The 18062-nt window shown below is 42.4% G+C and overlaps 2 protein-coding genes across 3 annotated transcripts; one reads left to right on the top strand and one right to left on the bottom strand.

The window, feature by feature from the left end:
• Positions 1–2201: 2201 nt before the first annotated feature.
• On the top strand, positions 2202–6484 carry LOC125228715. The gene is made up of 2 exons (XM_048133373.1): positions 2202–4854; positions 5440–6484. Exons 1-2 carry the CDS (start codon positions 2202–2204, stop codon positions 5799–5801), a joined length of 3015 nt encoding a protein of 1004 aa, XP_047989330.1. The 3' UTR covers positions 5802–6484.
• A 4463-nt stretch (positions 6485–10947) lies between these two features.
• LOC125229208 lies at positions 10948–17357 on the bottom strand. 2 transcript variants are annotated; one of them, XM_048134002.1, is made up of 3 exons: positions 17121–17357; positions 16056–16666; positions 10948–11545 (listed from the first exon to the last, which is right to left on the bottom strand). In XM_048134002.1, exons 2-3 carry the CDS (start codon positions 16385–16387, stop codon positions 11383–11385), a joined length of 495 nt encoding a protein of 164 aa, XP_047989959.1. In that variant the 5' UTR covers positions 16388–16666; positions 17121–17357; the 3' UTR covers positions 10948–11382. The 2 variants fall into 2 exon arrangements, with proteins under 2 accessions (XP_047989959.1, XP_047989960.1); XM_048134003.1 differs by having other exon boundaries at positions 16056–17357.
• Between the last annotated feature and the right edge of the window lie 705 nt (positions 17358–18062).

The following is an 18062-nucleotide window of genomic DNA, read 5'->3' as shown; positions in this document are numbered from 1 at the left end:
TCCCGTGTCGTCTCGAGGAGCATGTCGCGCTAACCTTTTCGAAATTAAAGTAAAATATAATATACTCGTGAAAAATCGTGTGTGAGTTTGTGGAAGGCTGATCGATTGAAGAAGCACGTCGCCTGTTCCATTTTCGGTGTCTGAGCTGGTTAAGGTAACTCGGATTCAAGGTAAGTCTGGACGAGCCGAGATTCGAGGAGCCTGGCCAGCCACCGCCGACTGCTGCATCGTCGCCTACAGCCGAACAAGGTGAGTGCTTCCCACAATTGACCCAGCCTATCTTAAATTCCCTAATTTCTTGTCGTGTCGTTCGTGTCGTTAAGCTATAAAATTAATCGAATACAGTCCACATATATAATTTAAAGATATCGAAGTAAAATAATCCCCTACATTTTTTGGTCCTTCGAGCCGGATAATTGTAAAGTGACCGTGGTTAATTTTCGATTTAAAACCCTTTCATTATTAGTTAAATTGTTCGTTGTGAAATCATAAAAACATTGGAGGGTAAGATTAGAAACACTTGGCTTGGGCGTTTTTCCATTAGTTAAGAAGGTGCGTGTTCATACTGTGCATAGACTAAAATTTGTTTCTAGTTTCGATTTAGTGAATTTCTGAACGCAACCATAACTGTCATCGCTGTTGTGTCAAAGTGAAAAGTAAACATAACCTCAATTGATTCCTTACATAAATTAAATTTATATTAAATAGTTTACTAGAGTAACATGGCAACGGAAAGTTTTGATAAAAACCGTGTAGGGCGGGATTACGCCTTTGTGCGGATGGAGTTTATTCATAGCAGTTGCGACTTAAAAGGTTATTGTTTGAGTGACGTGATCAGGCTGGAAGAGGAATTTCACGCCTTTCAAGTTGATTTGTTGACGGCGACTGCAGCTGGTGACCGTAAAAGCGAGCTGGAAATATCGGCGCAGTTCGAAAAAATGGTAAAATCTATAAAAATACGTTTATCGGAAACAGGACCCACCGTGTTAAAGACCAATGAAAATACGACTTCAAGTGCTAAATTGCCTAAAATAACTATAGTTCCCTTTGACTCTAAAATTGAAAATTGGGTATCGTTTATTCAGATTTTCGACTCACTAGTTCATAGGAAAAGTATACCTGCAGTTGAAAAGCTTCACTATTTGTTATCAAGTGTGACCGGGTATGCCTTCGATTTGATAAAAAATTACCCATTGTGTGACGAAAATTACATGATCGCGTACAACACACTTAAGGAGCATTTTGATAAAAAAAGAATAATTGCTAGTCTGTTTTATGAAAAAATATTAAACTGTGAGGTGGCAAGATCTAAAAGTCCTTCTGAATTAGTGAGAATTTGTCGAACTTTTAAAGAAAATATTGAAATTTTGTCAAAGTATAAATTACCCGACAGGAATTTTATGCTATTCCATTCATTGTGGTCTAAATTGGATGCTAGCACAAAAGAAGCTTTTGAGCTTCAACTTAATTCAACCACGGAGATTCCTAGTTATGAAGAATTAATGTCGTTTATTGAAAAGCGGAGCCAAGCATTAGAAAACAGTCTCGGTAAGTCGTTAACAGTTAGTAGTAAACCAGTGTCGAATAAGCCCGTGCTTAATAAAGTTAAATCTTCATTTCTTGTTCCACCAGTGAATAATGTGAGTTACTGTGTTATATGTGCCACACCAGGGCACACATTTGAGCATTGTTCAAAATTTTTGGAATTGCGGCCAATGGATAGGTTCGCCCAAGTTAAGGAAAAGAAACTTTGTATAATGTGTTGTAGGCCATCCCATTCAGTTAAGAATTGTAAGTCCTCGGTGTCTTGTGGCATCTGTAAACATAGACACCATACATTATTGCACTTTGATAAGGAGTTGGAACCATCCACTCGGCAAACTCAAGTGACATTGACTGTCCATAATGCAAATGCACCAAGCCTGTTCTCGACGGCTATTGTAATGATAAAAAATAAATATAACCATTTAGTACCAATTCGTATGCTAGTGGATAATGCTTCCGCATGTAATTTTGTTACATTAGAGTGCGCTCGAAAACTAGGAATACCAATTAAAGTTAACTCACCATCGGTGAACGGTGTCGGTCTAGCGTCAACAGACACTTTTGGAATTGTCGATTGTGAGATAGTCCCGGCAAATGGGGACTCATCTTGCACATTTTCGTTTGAAGCGTATGTGCTTCCTAAGATCTGCCCTGATATGCCACTGGAGCCGCTTAAGGTGTCGTCCTGGATGCATCTAAAGGATTTAGATCTCGCTGATCCATATTTTCATAAGTCTGGACCAATAGACATGTTGGTTAGTGTCAACCTTTTTGCTGCGGCATTACAGTCTGGTGTTGTCAAGGGCAACCCAGATGAGCCCATAGCCGTCCGCACGGTGTTTGGCTGGTTGGTGATGGGTGAGTGCCCTAGAGACATTAACACTTCTCGTTCTCGTTGTTCTAAGGGGTCCGGAGGTGATATGGAGAGGTGTTTTCTCGTGTCGAGTCTTTCATTAGACAACAGCATCAAGCGCTTCTGGGAGTTGGAAGGCTTTGATCTGCCTAAAAATATCGTTTTGTCGAAATCGGAATTGTCGTGTGAAAACCAAATGGAAAATTCATATTGTCGCAGTCCCGAGGGAAGGATGGTAGTACCATTAACTTATGTCGACCCTCAGGACAAACCAAGGTTTTCAAATTCTCGTGAGATAGCTCTCAAGCGTCTCTTAAATTTAGAGAGGAAATTTAAATTAAATCCTCAATTTCGGACAGCTTATGTCAATTTCATGGACGACTACTTAAGTTGTGGTCACATGGAAGAGGTTGGTCCTCCAGTGGCGTCTGAGGGTCAGTTCTATTACATACCTCACCATGGAATTTTGCGGCCAGACTCCGTCACTACGCCTCTGCGTTGCGTTTTCGACGCTAGCGCCCAAGACTCTTCGGGGCGGTCCTTGAATAGTGCGCTGCTGCCAGGCCCAAAATTGCAAAATAATATATTTGATTTGCTGGTTCGTTTTCGATGGCATGCAGTAGTGTTCACCGGGGACATCAAGCAGATGTACCGGCAGTTTCTTGTCGCTTTACAGGACTGCGACTATCAACGCATTTTATGGCGTCCATCATCTGATGAGCCTGTGAAAGATTATCGTTTGCTCACAGTGACCTATGGCGTGTCCTGTGCTCCCTATCAGGCGCTTTGGTGTATATCCAAGCTAGCAAAGGAGTTTTCGTCTCGCTCTCCCCAAGGTGCTGCAGTATTGGCTAGGGATGCATATGTCGATGACATTGTCTCAGGTGCAGACTCTGTTGAGGATGCGTTAGTGCTACGCCAACAGTTGGTGGAAATATTATCGTCTGCGCAACTTCATTTGCGCAAATGGACATCAAATAACCCCGAGTTTCTAAAAGGTTTACCTGGTTCAGAACTATATTCGGAACAACTTCACAACTTTGAAAACGTTCATGATCTGTCGCTAAAAATTCTCGGCCTGTCATGGCTTCCCAAGGAAGATACCTTCACATTCAAGACCTCCTTGAATGATTGTCGTTGTACAAAGCGATCGATCCTTTCGGATATCGCCCGTATTTTTGACCCTCTGGGCCTATTGTCGCCTGTCGTATTTTTCGCAAAATATTTAATTCAACTCCTATGGGTTTCTGGTGTCGATTGGGACAACGAGGTTCCTACTGACATCGCCCAAGAGTGGCGTAAATTTAAGTCACAATTGGTGAAGATGAATTCGTTATCCATTCCCCGTAGAATGGTTGAATCTTTCGTATCGTTGCAGCTTCACGGGTATTGTGACGCCTCGGAGAAGGGGTACTGTGCTGTCATTTATTGTCGTGTCGTTCAAAATGACGGAACTATTGTCGTGCGCCTTTGTTGTGCTAAAACCAAGGTGGCTCCACTTCGTAAATGTTCCATTCCGAGGTGCGAGCTGCTAGCTGCTGTTTTGTTGTCGGATTTAGTCGTCTCGTTTACAGACGCTTTAAAGGATGTTCATACTTTCGATGACATCTATGCTTGGTCAGACTCGACTGTCGCGCTGACTTGGATTCGTTCGTGTTCATCCAAGTGGAAAACCTTTGTAGCTAATAGGGTTGCGCACATACAAGAGAATATTTCTCCTGAAAAGTGGCACCATGTTTCTGGTTTGGATAATCCTGCGGACTGCGGCTCCCGCGGCTTGTTACCTGCTGACTTAATCGAGCATACGCTATGGTGGGCGGGGCCTACCTGGCTTTCCAAACCTCAAGAATCTTGGCCACAATCTGAGATCTTTCCAGATCAAGCCGCTTCGAACGAGCAAAAGATTTATAGTTTGCTCACGGCGTCTAATATGTCTATGATCGATGACATATTAAATCGATTTTCGTCCCTACAACGCATATTGCGCATTCTTGCCTATTGTTTTAGGTTCATGCACAACTTACAAATGTCATCTTCGAGATATACAGATTTGAATCTGTCACCAGAAGAAATTTCTAAGGTTCTTCTTTTTCTAGTAAAGCATGTTCAGGAGCAAGCCTTTGCTTCGGAATTGCGTTGTTTATCGAAAGATAAAGCCACTCACTCCCTATCGAAACCCATGCGGAAATTGGCGCCGTTTCTGGACGACCGTGAATTGCTAAGGGTGGGCGGTCGCCTTTCTAAAGGAGACCTGTCGTTCGATGTGAAACATCCACTACTATTGCCTCGCGATCATAGGTTGACCACGCTGATCATAGAGGATTATCATCACCGTTTTATGCACCCTGGATTGCAAACATTGCAAAACTTATTAGCCCAAGAATTCTGGGTTCTATCGGCAAAAAGGGCTATAAACTCTGTTGTTTCATCCTGCATGAAATGTTTTCGGGCTCGTCCTAAAGCGGCATCCGCTCCAATAATGGGAAATTTACCCGCGTTTCGGATTAATCAAATCAAACCATTTTCGTCAGCGGCAGTAGATTACGCAGGTCCTTTTGATACTAGTTTGGCCCGGGGCCGCGGTTTACGCACATTTAAATCATACATTTGCGTTTTCGTATGCACTGCTACCAAGGCAGTACACCTTGAGCTTGCTTCCGAGCTCACGACAGAGGCTTATCTTGCAGCCCTGCGCCGTTTTATTTCCCGCAGGGGCCGGTGTTCCAGGCTGATCTCAGACCAGGGCCGAAACTTTGTCGGCGCATCTAACATGCTTCAAGACTTCATGGCTAAAGCTTCACGTGCCGAACAAATAAAATTTGTTTTTAACCCACCTGGCAGTCCACATTTCTCTGGGTTAGCGGAAGCCAGTGTAAAGTCAGTAAAGACTCACCTTTCTCGAGTAGTAGGTTCACAACGCCTCACATTCGAAGAGTTTTACACAATATTGACTCAAATCGAGGCAATGTTGAACTCGAGGCCATTGTCGCCCATTAGCTCCGATCCCAACGATCTGTCGGTTTTGACCCCCGGACATTTCCTTACTTTGGAACCGCTCACCATATTACCTGAAAGCAATATGGTTGATGCAAAATTAGGTCCACTTCAGAGATGGAAATTGCTCCAAAAGATCCATCAAGATTTCTGGCGCAAGTGGCACGTCGAATACCTGCACACCTTGCAGCAACGCCACAAGTGGTTCGATGACCAGAAAAACATCATCGTCGGGACGCTCGTGCTCATTGTCAATGAGCAATGTAGCCCCATGAAGTGGAAGATTGGCCGGGTGGTACAACTCCATCCAGGGAGCGATGGGATCTGTCGAGTAGTCACGGTCCGCACAGAATCGGGCGAACTTAAACGCCCAGTAGTTAAACTGTGTCCACTGCCTCTACAAAATTAAATTATCTAATAATTCACTATCGTATCGTATCATTGTAAGCACTAACTTTATCGTAGATTTAGATTAAATTTCATATTTAAACGTATGTAAACTTAAACTAGGGAATTAACCCAAGCCATATTGTTCCTTTTTTTCTTATCCTTAGCATACAGTACTTGTGGAAAATACGTTGCATTTTGGCGGGCGGAAAATGTTAAGGATTGTAGCTTTAAAAATATATTAAAAATAATTTCGCCTGGCAACATTATGCAAAAAAGTAAAAAAAAAATATAACCGTCGATTCACTTTTTTCTTTTCCCGTGTCGTCTCGAGGAGCATGTCGCGCTAACCTTTTCGAAATTAAAGTAAAATATAATATACTCGTGAAAAATCGTGTGTGAGTTTGTGGAAGGCTGATCGATTGAAGAAGCACGTCGCCTGTTCCATTTTCGGTGTCTGAGCTGGTTAAGGTAACTCGGATTCAAGGTAAGTCTGGACGAGCCGAGATTCGAGGAGCCTGGCCAGCCACCGCCGACTGCTGCATCGTCGCCTACAGCCGAACAAGGTGAGTGCTTCCCACAATTGACCCAGCCTATCTTAAATTCCCTAATTTCTTGTCGTGTCGTTCGTGTCGTTAAGCTATAAAATTAATCGAATACAGTCCACATATATAATTTAAAGATATCGAAGTAAAATAATCCCCTACAGTAATATAACTGTTAGTTAACATTAAACAACTAATATTTTGGTGTGTTGTTTACTTTTTAACTTGCATTTATTCACATTGTGTGCTAAAGACTATATTGCCAAAAAACCTGTGTATAAAAGCATTTTCCAAGTTTCTAAATAGTTCGCAAATGGAGCATGCAAAAATTCCAGCGAGCGTTTTGCCGACACAAATGACTTCATTTTTCCTACTAACGCACTCAAGGTACTTACGTTCAAAGCATTTAAACGTTTTTAAATGAAATTATTCTCATTAATAAATCACTACGTACAGTCGCCGACACAAACGCTTATAGTTTCAAATGTTAGTTAACTTAGTTAATATTTAGAGTTTTGAATGATTCACTGATTGATTTTCATAAGACTTATATATACTCGTAATGACCGGGATAAAGACCGTAATTACCTTTTAATTTCACGGTCTATATCCCGGTCTATATAAGTTTAGTTTATAATTATCAGATCTATAAAGGTAATTTGTATCTGTAGGAGTGGGGTTTAACAGTTTGTTTATTTATTTGTAAATATTTATTTTAACTTACTTTTAATTAAAGTGTAGTATTTGTCTATACAAAAAAAAATGTAATGATTAAAAAAATATTTGTATCTTATTGACGACTATTTTTTTAAATATTGGCGAATAATTATAGTATTAACTTGGCAAAAAAATTATTACCAAAAAAAAAACGAAATAACTAATTAATTAGTATTACTTATTCTCTTTATTTATTTTCTTTCTTAGGCTAGGCTGTTTATAATATGAATATAAAAGTAAAATACAAAAACACATACAAAACAATATAAAACACATATAAACACATTATAAAAAACCTAACCTAAGGTGCCGCCAGCAGCGGGGCAGGGCCCAAGCTGCCGGTGGTTAGGGCTGCAGAGAGAGGAACCGTCGAACTATCCGCGCTGTGTCCAAGATCACCGCCTTCCTGCATCTGGCCCTTGATCCAGCCACCTAGCGAGAGTCTCTTAAGATGTTGGTCGAGACTCTCCGCTATGAGACCGTTCGCTGAAACGACTATCGGAACAATGATCGTTGATTCAACATCCCGGCGGTTATCTCGTGAGCCAAGTCTAGGTACTTACTGGACTTGTCCTTCTCGGCTTTCACGAGATTCTCATCATGGGGGATGGTGATGTCAACGAGCACTGCCCGGCGTTGCAGTCGATCTATTATCACAATGTCAGGTTTATTGGCTACAATAGTCCTGTCAGTGATAATAGACCGATCCCAATAGAGCGTGGCACGACCATTTTCGAGAACTGGCGCAGGTAAGTACTTTGCTAACGGCGAGTACTTGCACAGACATAATCTCGTAGCCAGGATTATTCACCAGCAACTTGCTCTTCAATACGGCCTTGTGGACCGCGAAGTACCGTACTACAAGTCTTGTAGTACGGTACTTCGAAGTCCACAAGTCTTGTAGTACGGTACTTCGCGGTCCACAAGGCCGTATTGAAGAGCAAGTTGCTGGTGAATAATCCTAGCTACGAGATTATGTCTGTGCAAGTACTCGCCGTTAGCAAGATGAGAATAACCGGAAATAATATGCCTGAGTGACTATCCGGGACGGCGGCATGCCCGACAAATGTCGACCGTACCGTCCTTCAGGATATATTTCCGGTAGTTGTTCGTCATCATAACTTCGTCCGAAATTGCACAGGCAAAACCCTCGGTTTCTCCGAAGAGGTCCCCGAATCGTAACCAGTTCACCGATGCTAGCAGATCTACATCGGGTCCCGTGAGGGCCTTATAGAACCGCCCGTGTAGCTGCTTGCTCTCCCATACCGCCTTGCGGTCCGCAGTCTTAGTACCACGGGCTTGCGCCAGTTCTGTTTCGCCAAGGAGAGCGGCGTGAGGTTTCCGTCCACTGCCACCACATCACGATGCATCCCGCACTCGTTGTTAAGGAAGTAATTCCTGAGATTGTACACCTCACGGTTGTGGAGATCTTTGGCGTTTAGGAAGCCTCGACTTCCGCACTTCCGTGGGATGTACAATCTCATAACAGACGAGCGCGGGTGTAACATACGGTGTGTGGTAAGAAGTGAGCAGACCCTCCGATCCAGGGCGTCCAGCTCAGTCTGGGTCCACCGTAGTATGCCAAAGGAGTATATGAGTAGAGGCATTACCCAGGCGTTAAAGGCGCGCACTTTGTTGCCTCCTGACAAATGACTGTTAAGGACTTTTGTCAACCGACTGAAAAAGCGCTCCTTCACCGACCGTCTAATGCCAACATCCTCAATACCAAACGACTGTGACATACCAAGGTACTTATAGGTTTCTGATTCAGAGATAGATCTGAACGACATCGTCTCAGAAAGTTGTAAATTTTCTGAATTTACAACCTCCCCCCGCTGCATATGCATGACCGCACACTTATCGACACCAAACTCCATTCTGATGGCGGTACTGAAAACTTCTGTGGTTTTCAATAGCACCATCAGGTCTTGGGTGTTCGGTGCAAATAGTTTGAGATCGTCCATGTACAGAAGGTGAGAGATGACTTCACCCTCTCTCCGAAGCCGGCAACCTAGCCCAGAATCCTTCAGCAGCGTGCTGAGGGGATTCAGAGCTAGGCAGAACCATAATGGACTCAAACTGTCACCCTGGAATATTCCTCGCTCAATCCTTATGAAGTCCTGCGGGCCAGGGGGGCCATCCCTGCCTCCTGGTTGACGAAGGACTGTGGTCCACTGCCTCATACATGCAGCCAGGAAGGATATTAAAGCTGCATCAAGTTTATACAGCTCCAATACCCTTCTCAGCCATGAATGAGGCACCGAATCATAGGCCTTCTTATAGTCAATCCAAGCGGCCGAGATGGCCCCCTTGTTCCGCCGAACTTGTTGGCAGATGGTCATGTCTATGAGGAGGAGCTCTTTAGTACCACGGGACTCAACCCTACATCCATTTTGAGCGGGAGCGAGAATGTTGTTAGCGACAATATGCGCATTAATTTTTGCTCTCAAAATGGATGTAAGGAGCTTGTAAAGTGTAAGCAAGCACGTAATGGGTCTGTAGTTTTATGCTTCCGTGGTACTACCGGACTTCTAGAGCAGGAAAGTAACACCAGTTGTTAGGGAGGTGGGAGAGAACCAAGATCGAGGGCTTGTTGAAATTGCGTTGCCAAACGCGAGTGCGAGCATCGAAACCATTTTAGCCAGAAGTTGTGCAATCCGTCCGGTCCAGGACTTTTCCGGTTCTGGGCCGTACGGGTAGCACAACTTACGTCGTCGGGGCTGATGATGATAGCCCCCATAGGTTCGATGTTCTCGCACTCGCGTTCGACAACGGTCATCCACTCACCCTCCGTGTGTTCGACGGGCACCGACCAGATGCTACGCCAGAAATCAGACATGGCAGTAGCATCTGGCAGCTGCACGTCAGACACACGAGGGTCGGTTTCCTCCCATCTTCGGTATACTTTCCTTTGGTCGCTTTGAAAAAGACGATTCTGCTGGAATCGGTCCACACGCTTTCTGTAGCGGCGAATACGGCTTGCCCATGCATAGACTTTCTGCTTCAGGAAGTCGATGCGCTCTGTGACATTGGTCAAATAGTCGCGGGGCCTGATGTCCGTCCCCGCGAACGCCTGGTTCACAAAACGCATTACTCGGGGGCGATGATTACCCCCTCTGAAGCAGATCAGCTTTGCAATGAGAGTCCTAAACGAGTTGATACGACGCTCGATCCGTACTTGCCATGCAGAGACACCTTCGGCGGTCCTAGTTGCACGGTCAGCGTCCGGAAACTTGACTCGAGCAACACGGCACGCCGCGATGGCCCCGCTGTACATGATCGAGTGTGTATCATCTAGATCTTTACTAGTCCGCATATATGGATCTAGTAAAGCATTTAAGGCTCCTATTAATAATAATAATAATAATAATAAAATCATTTATTGTAAAAACCTACATACAGCGCCTTAAAACCAAATTACTTACTTTCTAAACACTTAAAACTATATACTAAATAACAACAAAAGAGAAGATGCATCAGTTACACAACAAAAAGAGGAGTATTGAAGTTAAAAACATTGGTGCTGGCGCTGGTGTAGTCGCTACAAAGGGACGCCACTCAGCATATGCTCTGGTATAAGTACCACAGCGCTGGTCTTCCGTCGCGCCCCGGGCTGAGGGGTAGCTTTATGAACTATTACCTAAGGTAATGACAAGCATATAACATTGCTCAAGAAAACAGATCTATACAGACACAGTTGAAAATATGCATACACAATCATTCAGACATATACAAATAGCAAATTAGTTAAAAGATTCCGATAGTGAGTACCTATGTATACTTATGTTTATATATTAATAGAATAAATCAATACAAATCATTTATTTAATACAGATAGGAATGAAGAAACTGGAGCGTCTTCTAGATGCGGGCGGTGGACTTCAGGTGGAGAAATAATGCAGGAGGTTCCGAATTAAATACTTTTTAATAAGTAATAAAAAAATAACTACATGATAATGTATGTATGCGTTGCTGGATGCATGAAGAGTGGGGCGCGCGCCGCGCCCGCCGTTCGCTGCTCTCGCTGTGTGCGTGTGTGTGTCTCATGCATGGCACACATACGCTAGGCGTCAACATGCTGCCCCCCCAGGAATGAAGTTCTAGTTTTCTACTGGCAGTGGGCATAGGCGATTGAAGGCGCGCCGGACAGTTCCAGTCATTGTGAGTACATCGGCGACTCGAGATATTCCATCAGAGCCGGGGTACAGCTGGGTTACTCGACCTAGCAACCATTGGTTTGGAGGCACTCTGTCGTCCTTGACTAGTACCATTTCTCCTAACTTGAGCTGTTCTCCATCTTTGGTCCATTTCTGACGTTTTTGGAGTTCTGAGATGTATTCGTTATAAAATCGATTCCAGAAATGGGTCTTCAGCCGTTGGATGCGCATGTACCGCGATAAGGTACTTATGGCAGTAGATTCTGGGGCCTGGGGAGATGGGAGCAACGTGTCTGTTCGTCCAATCAAAAAATGTGATGGAGTGAGGGCTGAAAGATCCGACGGATCTGAAGATAATGGGGTGAGAGGTCTCCCGTTTAAAATTGCCTCGGTCATAGTTAAAATGGTATTTAGTTCTTCGTATGTTAGGTTAGTATAAGAGATAATTCGCTTTAAATGGTATTTTACTGACCGAACTGCACTCTCAGCTAAACCGTTAAAATGTGGACTGTAAGCTGGCGAGAAATGGAAATTTATGGAAATTTTGGATGCATCAGAACTTATTTGATCTGAATTTTGTTTGAGAAATCGAGATATTTCAGTGCATGCTCCGACAAAACAACGACCATTGTCACAGTAAATGTGTGCAGGTTTCCCTCTGCGGGCTATGAACCGGTGCAGAGCGGCCATGAATGTTTCACTGGTCAGATCAGTCACAAGTTCGATGTGAACAGCCTTTATGGCTAGGCAAACAAAAATACATAAATAGGCCTTAATTAACTTGCTACCTCTACCTTTTCGGTTCAATATCATTACTGGGCCGGCATAGTCAACAGCCGTGCTAAAGAAGGGATATTCTGCATGAACCCGAGGTTCAGGAAGATCACCCATCCTTGGTTGTCTAGTTCTACCAGAAAAACGACAGCATTTGACACATTTCTGTACCGTTTTTCTAGCCAAATTTCTGCCACCGATGACCCATACTTTGTGACGAGAGTTAGTTAATATGAGTTGTGGTCCGCCGTGCAATAATAACATGTGGTAATATCTGAAAAGTAATATGGCGACGTGATGTGATGAATGAAGTAGTATGGGATGTTTTGTGTCAAAACGGTAAAATGAATTTGATAATCTACCCCCTACTCGTATAAGAGCATCTTCTGTGTTAAAAAATGGGTTCAAGTCATTTAGTTGATTTTTGGCTGGCAATTTATTGTTACGTTTTAACATAGTGTACTCTTTCAAAAATGTTTCATGTTGGGCAAATCTGCATAAAGCATTGAAAGAAGAATGAAGCTCGTGAATTTTTAAGTGTCCCGTGAATTTATTGTTTGGATATAAGTAGTTGTGTATAAATCGTTGAACGTAGGCTACGATGCGCAGTAATTTATTCCAATTTGAAAATCGTTTGATGAAGTCAGATATATAACTAGGATAGTCGCTTTTTAGTGTGATCAAAGTGCACTGGGCTTTAAACTCTGGCAAATCAACTTCTTTGGCGTATTTTGGTTGAACAGGCCACGATGATTCGTTTCCTAATAAGAAAGCGGGCCCTGTCCACCATAAAGAACATGACTGTAACTGCGCAGGGGTGCACCTCGAGAACCTATGTCCGCTGGATTCAAATCAGTGGGTACATAATGCCATTCTGATGGTTTAGACCTTTGCAAAATTTCTTGAATCCTATTGTTGACGTAAGGTTTAAGCAAATGGTATTTTGATGACGTTATCCACCCTAGAACGATTGTTGAATCACACCAGTAAGTACATCGATCGATATGTAACCTGAACGATGATTTAACTTTCTCCACTAGTTGAGCAGCTAGGAGTGCACCGCTCAGTTCCATCCTGGGAATGGTTAAAGGCTTCAACGGAGCTACACGGCTCTTGGCCATTACTAAATGTACTGATGTACGGCCACCTTCGTCGACGGACTTGAGATAAACACACGCTGAGTAAGCCTGGGTGGATGCGTCACTAAATGCAACTATTTCAACAACTGCAGGATGATTACATACGACGCATCTTGGAATGCGGATTTTGTTTATAGCACTGAGTGAGTTAACAAATTTGCCCCAGGCTTCATGAATATCTAAAGGAACTGCTTCGTCCCAAGTAATTTTTGATGCCCATAATTTTTGGAGAATGGTTTTAGCTGTAAGTACACATGGATTTATTAAGCCTAACGGATCAAAGATCTGAGAAATTACCGACAGTATGGTTCTCTTGCTAATGTGATTATTGTTTTTAACGGTCACAGAATACAGGAGTTTATCCTCCCTGCAGGCCCATAGCAATCCCAAAGTTTTTGAGTATTCGTTGTGGCTAAGGTTAAATAAACCATCGCTAGTTTTGTCGTTAGTTATATTGTTAATTATGTTTGGATGATTTGAGTACCACTTGCGCAAATAGAATTGGCCCTGTTGCAGTTGTTTTATGACCCCTTGACAAATTTCTATTAACTCCTCAGCGGTTGAAGCTCCGGTGATGAGGTCATCGACATAAAAATCATGTTGTATGATATCAGAGATGGTTTTATCACAGCATTCTACGCCTAGTTGCTTTAAGCACCTTGTGGCTAAGTATGGAGCACTAGAAGTGCCGTAAGTAATTGTCTTAAGTTTGTAAAGTTTAAGTTTTTCGTGGGGCTCGAATCGCCACAGGATTTGCTGTAGTTCCTGTTGCTCTTCATCAACATTTACCATTCTATACATTTTAGCAACATCTGCAGTTGCAATGAATTTATGTTGTCGTAGTCTTATTAGGATGCTGATAAGGTCATCCTGAACTGTAGGACCAACCATTTGTATATGGTTGAAAGACAATCCCGAGGTAGTGACAGCTGATCCGTCGAAAACCACTCTTAGCTTCGTTGTCAGGCTATCGCGAATGACGCCATGATGCGGCAATATGTATGTATGTATGTCTTCGTCGGGAGTTGTATTTTCAGCCATATGCCCTAAATCTATGTATTCCTGCATGAAATCACAATATTGTCTTTTAAATGATGGGTCTTTACTAAACCTACGTTCCAGAGCTTGAAATCTGCTCAACGCTCGTTCGTATGAATCCCCTAATCTATCAGGAGATTCCTTTAATGGGATTGTAACAATGAACCGACCGTCAACATCCCGACGAAAATTCTCTAAAAAATGTTTTTCGCATTGCTGCTCTTCAATTGACATTGGTTTATGTTGAGGTACAGATTCATGCTCAAAAAACTGTGTTAGTTGATCTTGTAACTGATTGTCATGTGAGACAACTGCATGGTTGCAATGGACTGTATTTAATTGTGGGGTTGTTTGTGAACCGCCACCTATCAACCATCCTAACTTGGTCTTGCATAATACCGGCATATCATCATCACCTAGAGGAATAATTTCTGCTCCTACTGCAATACGCCAGAAAGTATGAGCTCCAAGAAGCACATCAACGTCGGACGGGGTATTAAATGTAGGGTCGGCAAGCGTAATGTTAGGAGGAATATTTAACAATGCTTGGTTGATGCGAATTACGGGTATTTGTCGTGTAACGCGCGAAACGACAAAACATTCTGTTTGAAATTCATATGGTTCAAAAAGAGAAGATATGTTGACTCTGCATTTTTTTGTGAGGTGAGACGTTTGCTTTTCTAACCCGTCAACTGTCGAAATGATCGGTATAGTCGATAAATTTAATTTTTTACTTAGTTTTTCAGTTATGAAGCATGATGTACTACCATTGTCCAGTAATGCACGAACTGTGTGTTTTTGTCCATTCTGATCAGTGACGTTGATAAATGCTGTAGACAAAAGCGCACAGTCGTTTTCAATTGCGGACAGGGTAACGTGGTTCTGTGAATTATTGTCATTGTCGTCACTTTCTCTCTCGCTATGATATTCTTCTGACTCAGGGGAGTTGACCTCGAGCGAAGTTGGCGGCGCGGTGCACAGGGCGATGCTGCTGTGCGGCGCAGGAGAGGCAGTCGACGACGATGCATCATGAGAGTGTAGTAAGCTATTTAACGGTTTGTTACAAAAACGACATGGACCAATCCTACATGCGTTTGCGCTATGACCTTGACGTAAGCAATTTAAGCATAGTTTTAACAATTTAGCCTTTTGCAATCGCACATCAATAGAAAATGATTTAAATTTGAGACAGCGATAAAGTGCGTGGTTGTTTTTACATAATGGGCATACGAATTGTCGATCTGATTGAGGGGATTGAGAGGTAGCAACCAGAGATTTATGACGACTATGTGTGCTGTCACTAGGACGGCGTGTGTTGTTAGAGTCTTCCATTGTTTCCAACAGATCAGCACGACCTTTAACAAACTCTAGAAATATTGCCAGCGTGGGCAATGCCGTTAAAGTGCTACGGTGCTCCTCCCATTCGCGCGCGGTGACAACGTCGAGTTTTTGTGACATTACATATATAATAAGAATGTCCCAGTGCTCAGTAGGAAGTTTAAGAGTTTTTAAAGCACGTAAGTTTCGATTAACAGTATCAATAAGATTACGTAATGCCTTCGGGTTCTCTTTACCTATTTGTTCGAAATTGAATATAGCCTGTAAGTGATTATTAACCAAAAGTCTCGAGTTGTTGAATCTTTCGCAAAGTAAATCCCAAGCGACATCATAATTTTCAGCCGAGAAATCAAGTGATCGTACAATTAAAGCAGCACTATCTTTTAATGCAGCACGTAAGTAGTGAAATTTATTTATTTTAGGTATCGATTCGTCTAAATGTATCAGTGAGCTGAATGTGTCATGAAACTCTAGCCAGTCTTGATATTGTCCCGAGAATGTAGGTAAATGTATTGTAGGGAGCTTAATGTTGGGCCTTCCATGATGAACACAAGAACCTGAGACTGACCTGGAGTCCAGCGCGGGGCCTGCCGAGTTCCCGCTTCGCGCTAATACCTCTCGAGCGAGCGCGACTGCACCGAAGTATCTCGTCTCAAAAGCCTCACGCTCAGCATACTGCTCTTCTGAAATTTCACATATATTTTCTATGTCAGATTGCACAGAATCGTAATCAGAATAAATTTCTTCAATTTTTGTCAAGCGAATATTTAGTTCACTGACTTGCAGCCTGTTTAAATTAGGACAGCTGTTAAGAGGATTTAAATAAGTTAAGAATTGAGTAACTTTCGTTTTAAAAGTAGCTCGTTGCTTAATTAATACTTTTATGTCAGCTTTGTCCATGTTTAATACAATTAATTAGTTTAGGTACTTACAATGTTTATTTATAGCGACAAATGTAACACTGTAATAAAAAAGGTTAGGCGAAAACAGTGGCAAATAATAAGTAATGATTGGGATACTTAAATGTTGTTTATAATGAAGCGTAATGAGAGTGCAGTTAGCCAAGCGAAGTGCGTAAACAGCTAGGTAGCTAGCAGAGATAAGCCCGTGTGCAGTTGCCGGGCGCCGGCGCAGCCAAGGTCAAGGTCCGCGAGCGCACAGCCAAAATAAATGCATCAGCTGGAATAACCACAAAATATCTCGATTAACACTTTAGCTACTTTAAGCTAAATATAGCAAGCACGGTCTGAACTACTTATTATTTTTGTTTAAAACATTTAACACTAACCTACAGAATTAATGTAAGATTATTATTTGAAATTTGTAGAATAACATGGACCAGTCTTAGTATTTGATGGCAAATTAGCATAGGAAGCTAAAGTATATTGGTGTAATGATCTATGTATATGATTGAATTAAGTAGTTAATTAACATTTAAGGTGCTAACTAACATTGGTATGTTGTAATTATGTACGTACTTAGTTACGCTACGAAATAAATAATTATACAATAGGATAATAGGTAAGAATTCGCGTTTAAGATGCGAAATAAAAATAAGTAGGTATGCAGTTTCAACAGCGTAAACACTTAAAGAGGGATTCTCAAAACTAGGAAAGTATTGGAACAAACTCACATTGACACGACACTCCCCAGGTTCTCACTTCTCACTTTCACTTTAAATCCTGATGGTAGCCGTGACTTCCTTATTTGTTTTCAATAATCTTCTGCTCTTTAAGCGTACGCAGTTTTATCAAGTATTGAATTTGAACTCCTTTTCTCAAAATGTCCACGTAACGGTCCGTCTAGTATTCGCGATCCTTTGTTCTTGTGATCGACGTGTCAGATAGGTACTGATTCTTCTATATCCGGTTCGAAGGACCAAATGAAGAAACTGGAGCGTCTTCTAGATGCGGGCGGTGGACTTCAGGTGGAGAAATAATGCAGGAGGTTCCGAATTAAGTACTTTTTAATAAGTAATAAAAAAAATAACTACATGATAATGTATGTATGCGTTGCTGGATGCATGAAGAGTGGGGCGCGCGCCGCGCCCGCCGTTCGCTGCTCTCGCTGTGTGCGTGTGTGTGTCTCATGCATGGCACACATACGCTAGGCGCTAGGCGTCAACATCTGCGTACATGTGAAAGTTACAATTACGTATGCAACTCGAAATGTCCGCCACGTACAAAATAAACAATATGGGTCCTAAAATCGATCCCTGAGGGACTCCACAATTTACAAAGGTGTTTTGAGAAAAATCTGTTAATCCGAATGAATTACGTAGCCCTACTCTTTGGGAGCGGCCAGAGAGGTAACTATCAAACCATTTTATTGTTCCCTCATCAAAACCATAGTACGCAAGCTTGGACAAGAGCAATGAGATGTTTATGGTGTCGAAGGCACGAGAGAAATCCAGTAGCACTAAGATGGATGCCTCTCCTTTGTCTTGTGCTGTAAGTACATCATCTATTACATCAAGAAGAGCCGTGGCGGTGCTACGCGCTTTTCGAAACCCAGACTGCTTGTACGGCAATATATTGTTAGTTTCTAAGAAAGCAGTCAGCTGGAGGCAGACTAT

This window comes from Leguminivora glycinivorella, chromosome 8 (assembly GCF_023078275.1).
Source record: "Leguminivora glycinivorella isolate SPB_JAAS2020 chromosome 8, LegGlyc_1.1, whole genome shotgun sequence".
NCBI lineage: Eukaryota > Metazoa > Arthropoda > Insecta > Lepidoptera > Tortricidae > Leguminivora > Leguminivora glycinivorella.
This window is presented reverse-complemented; position numbering and strand designations above follow the sequence as displayed.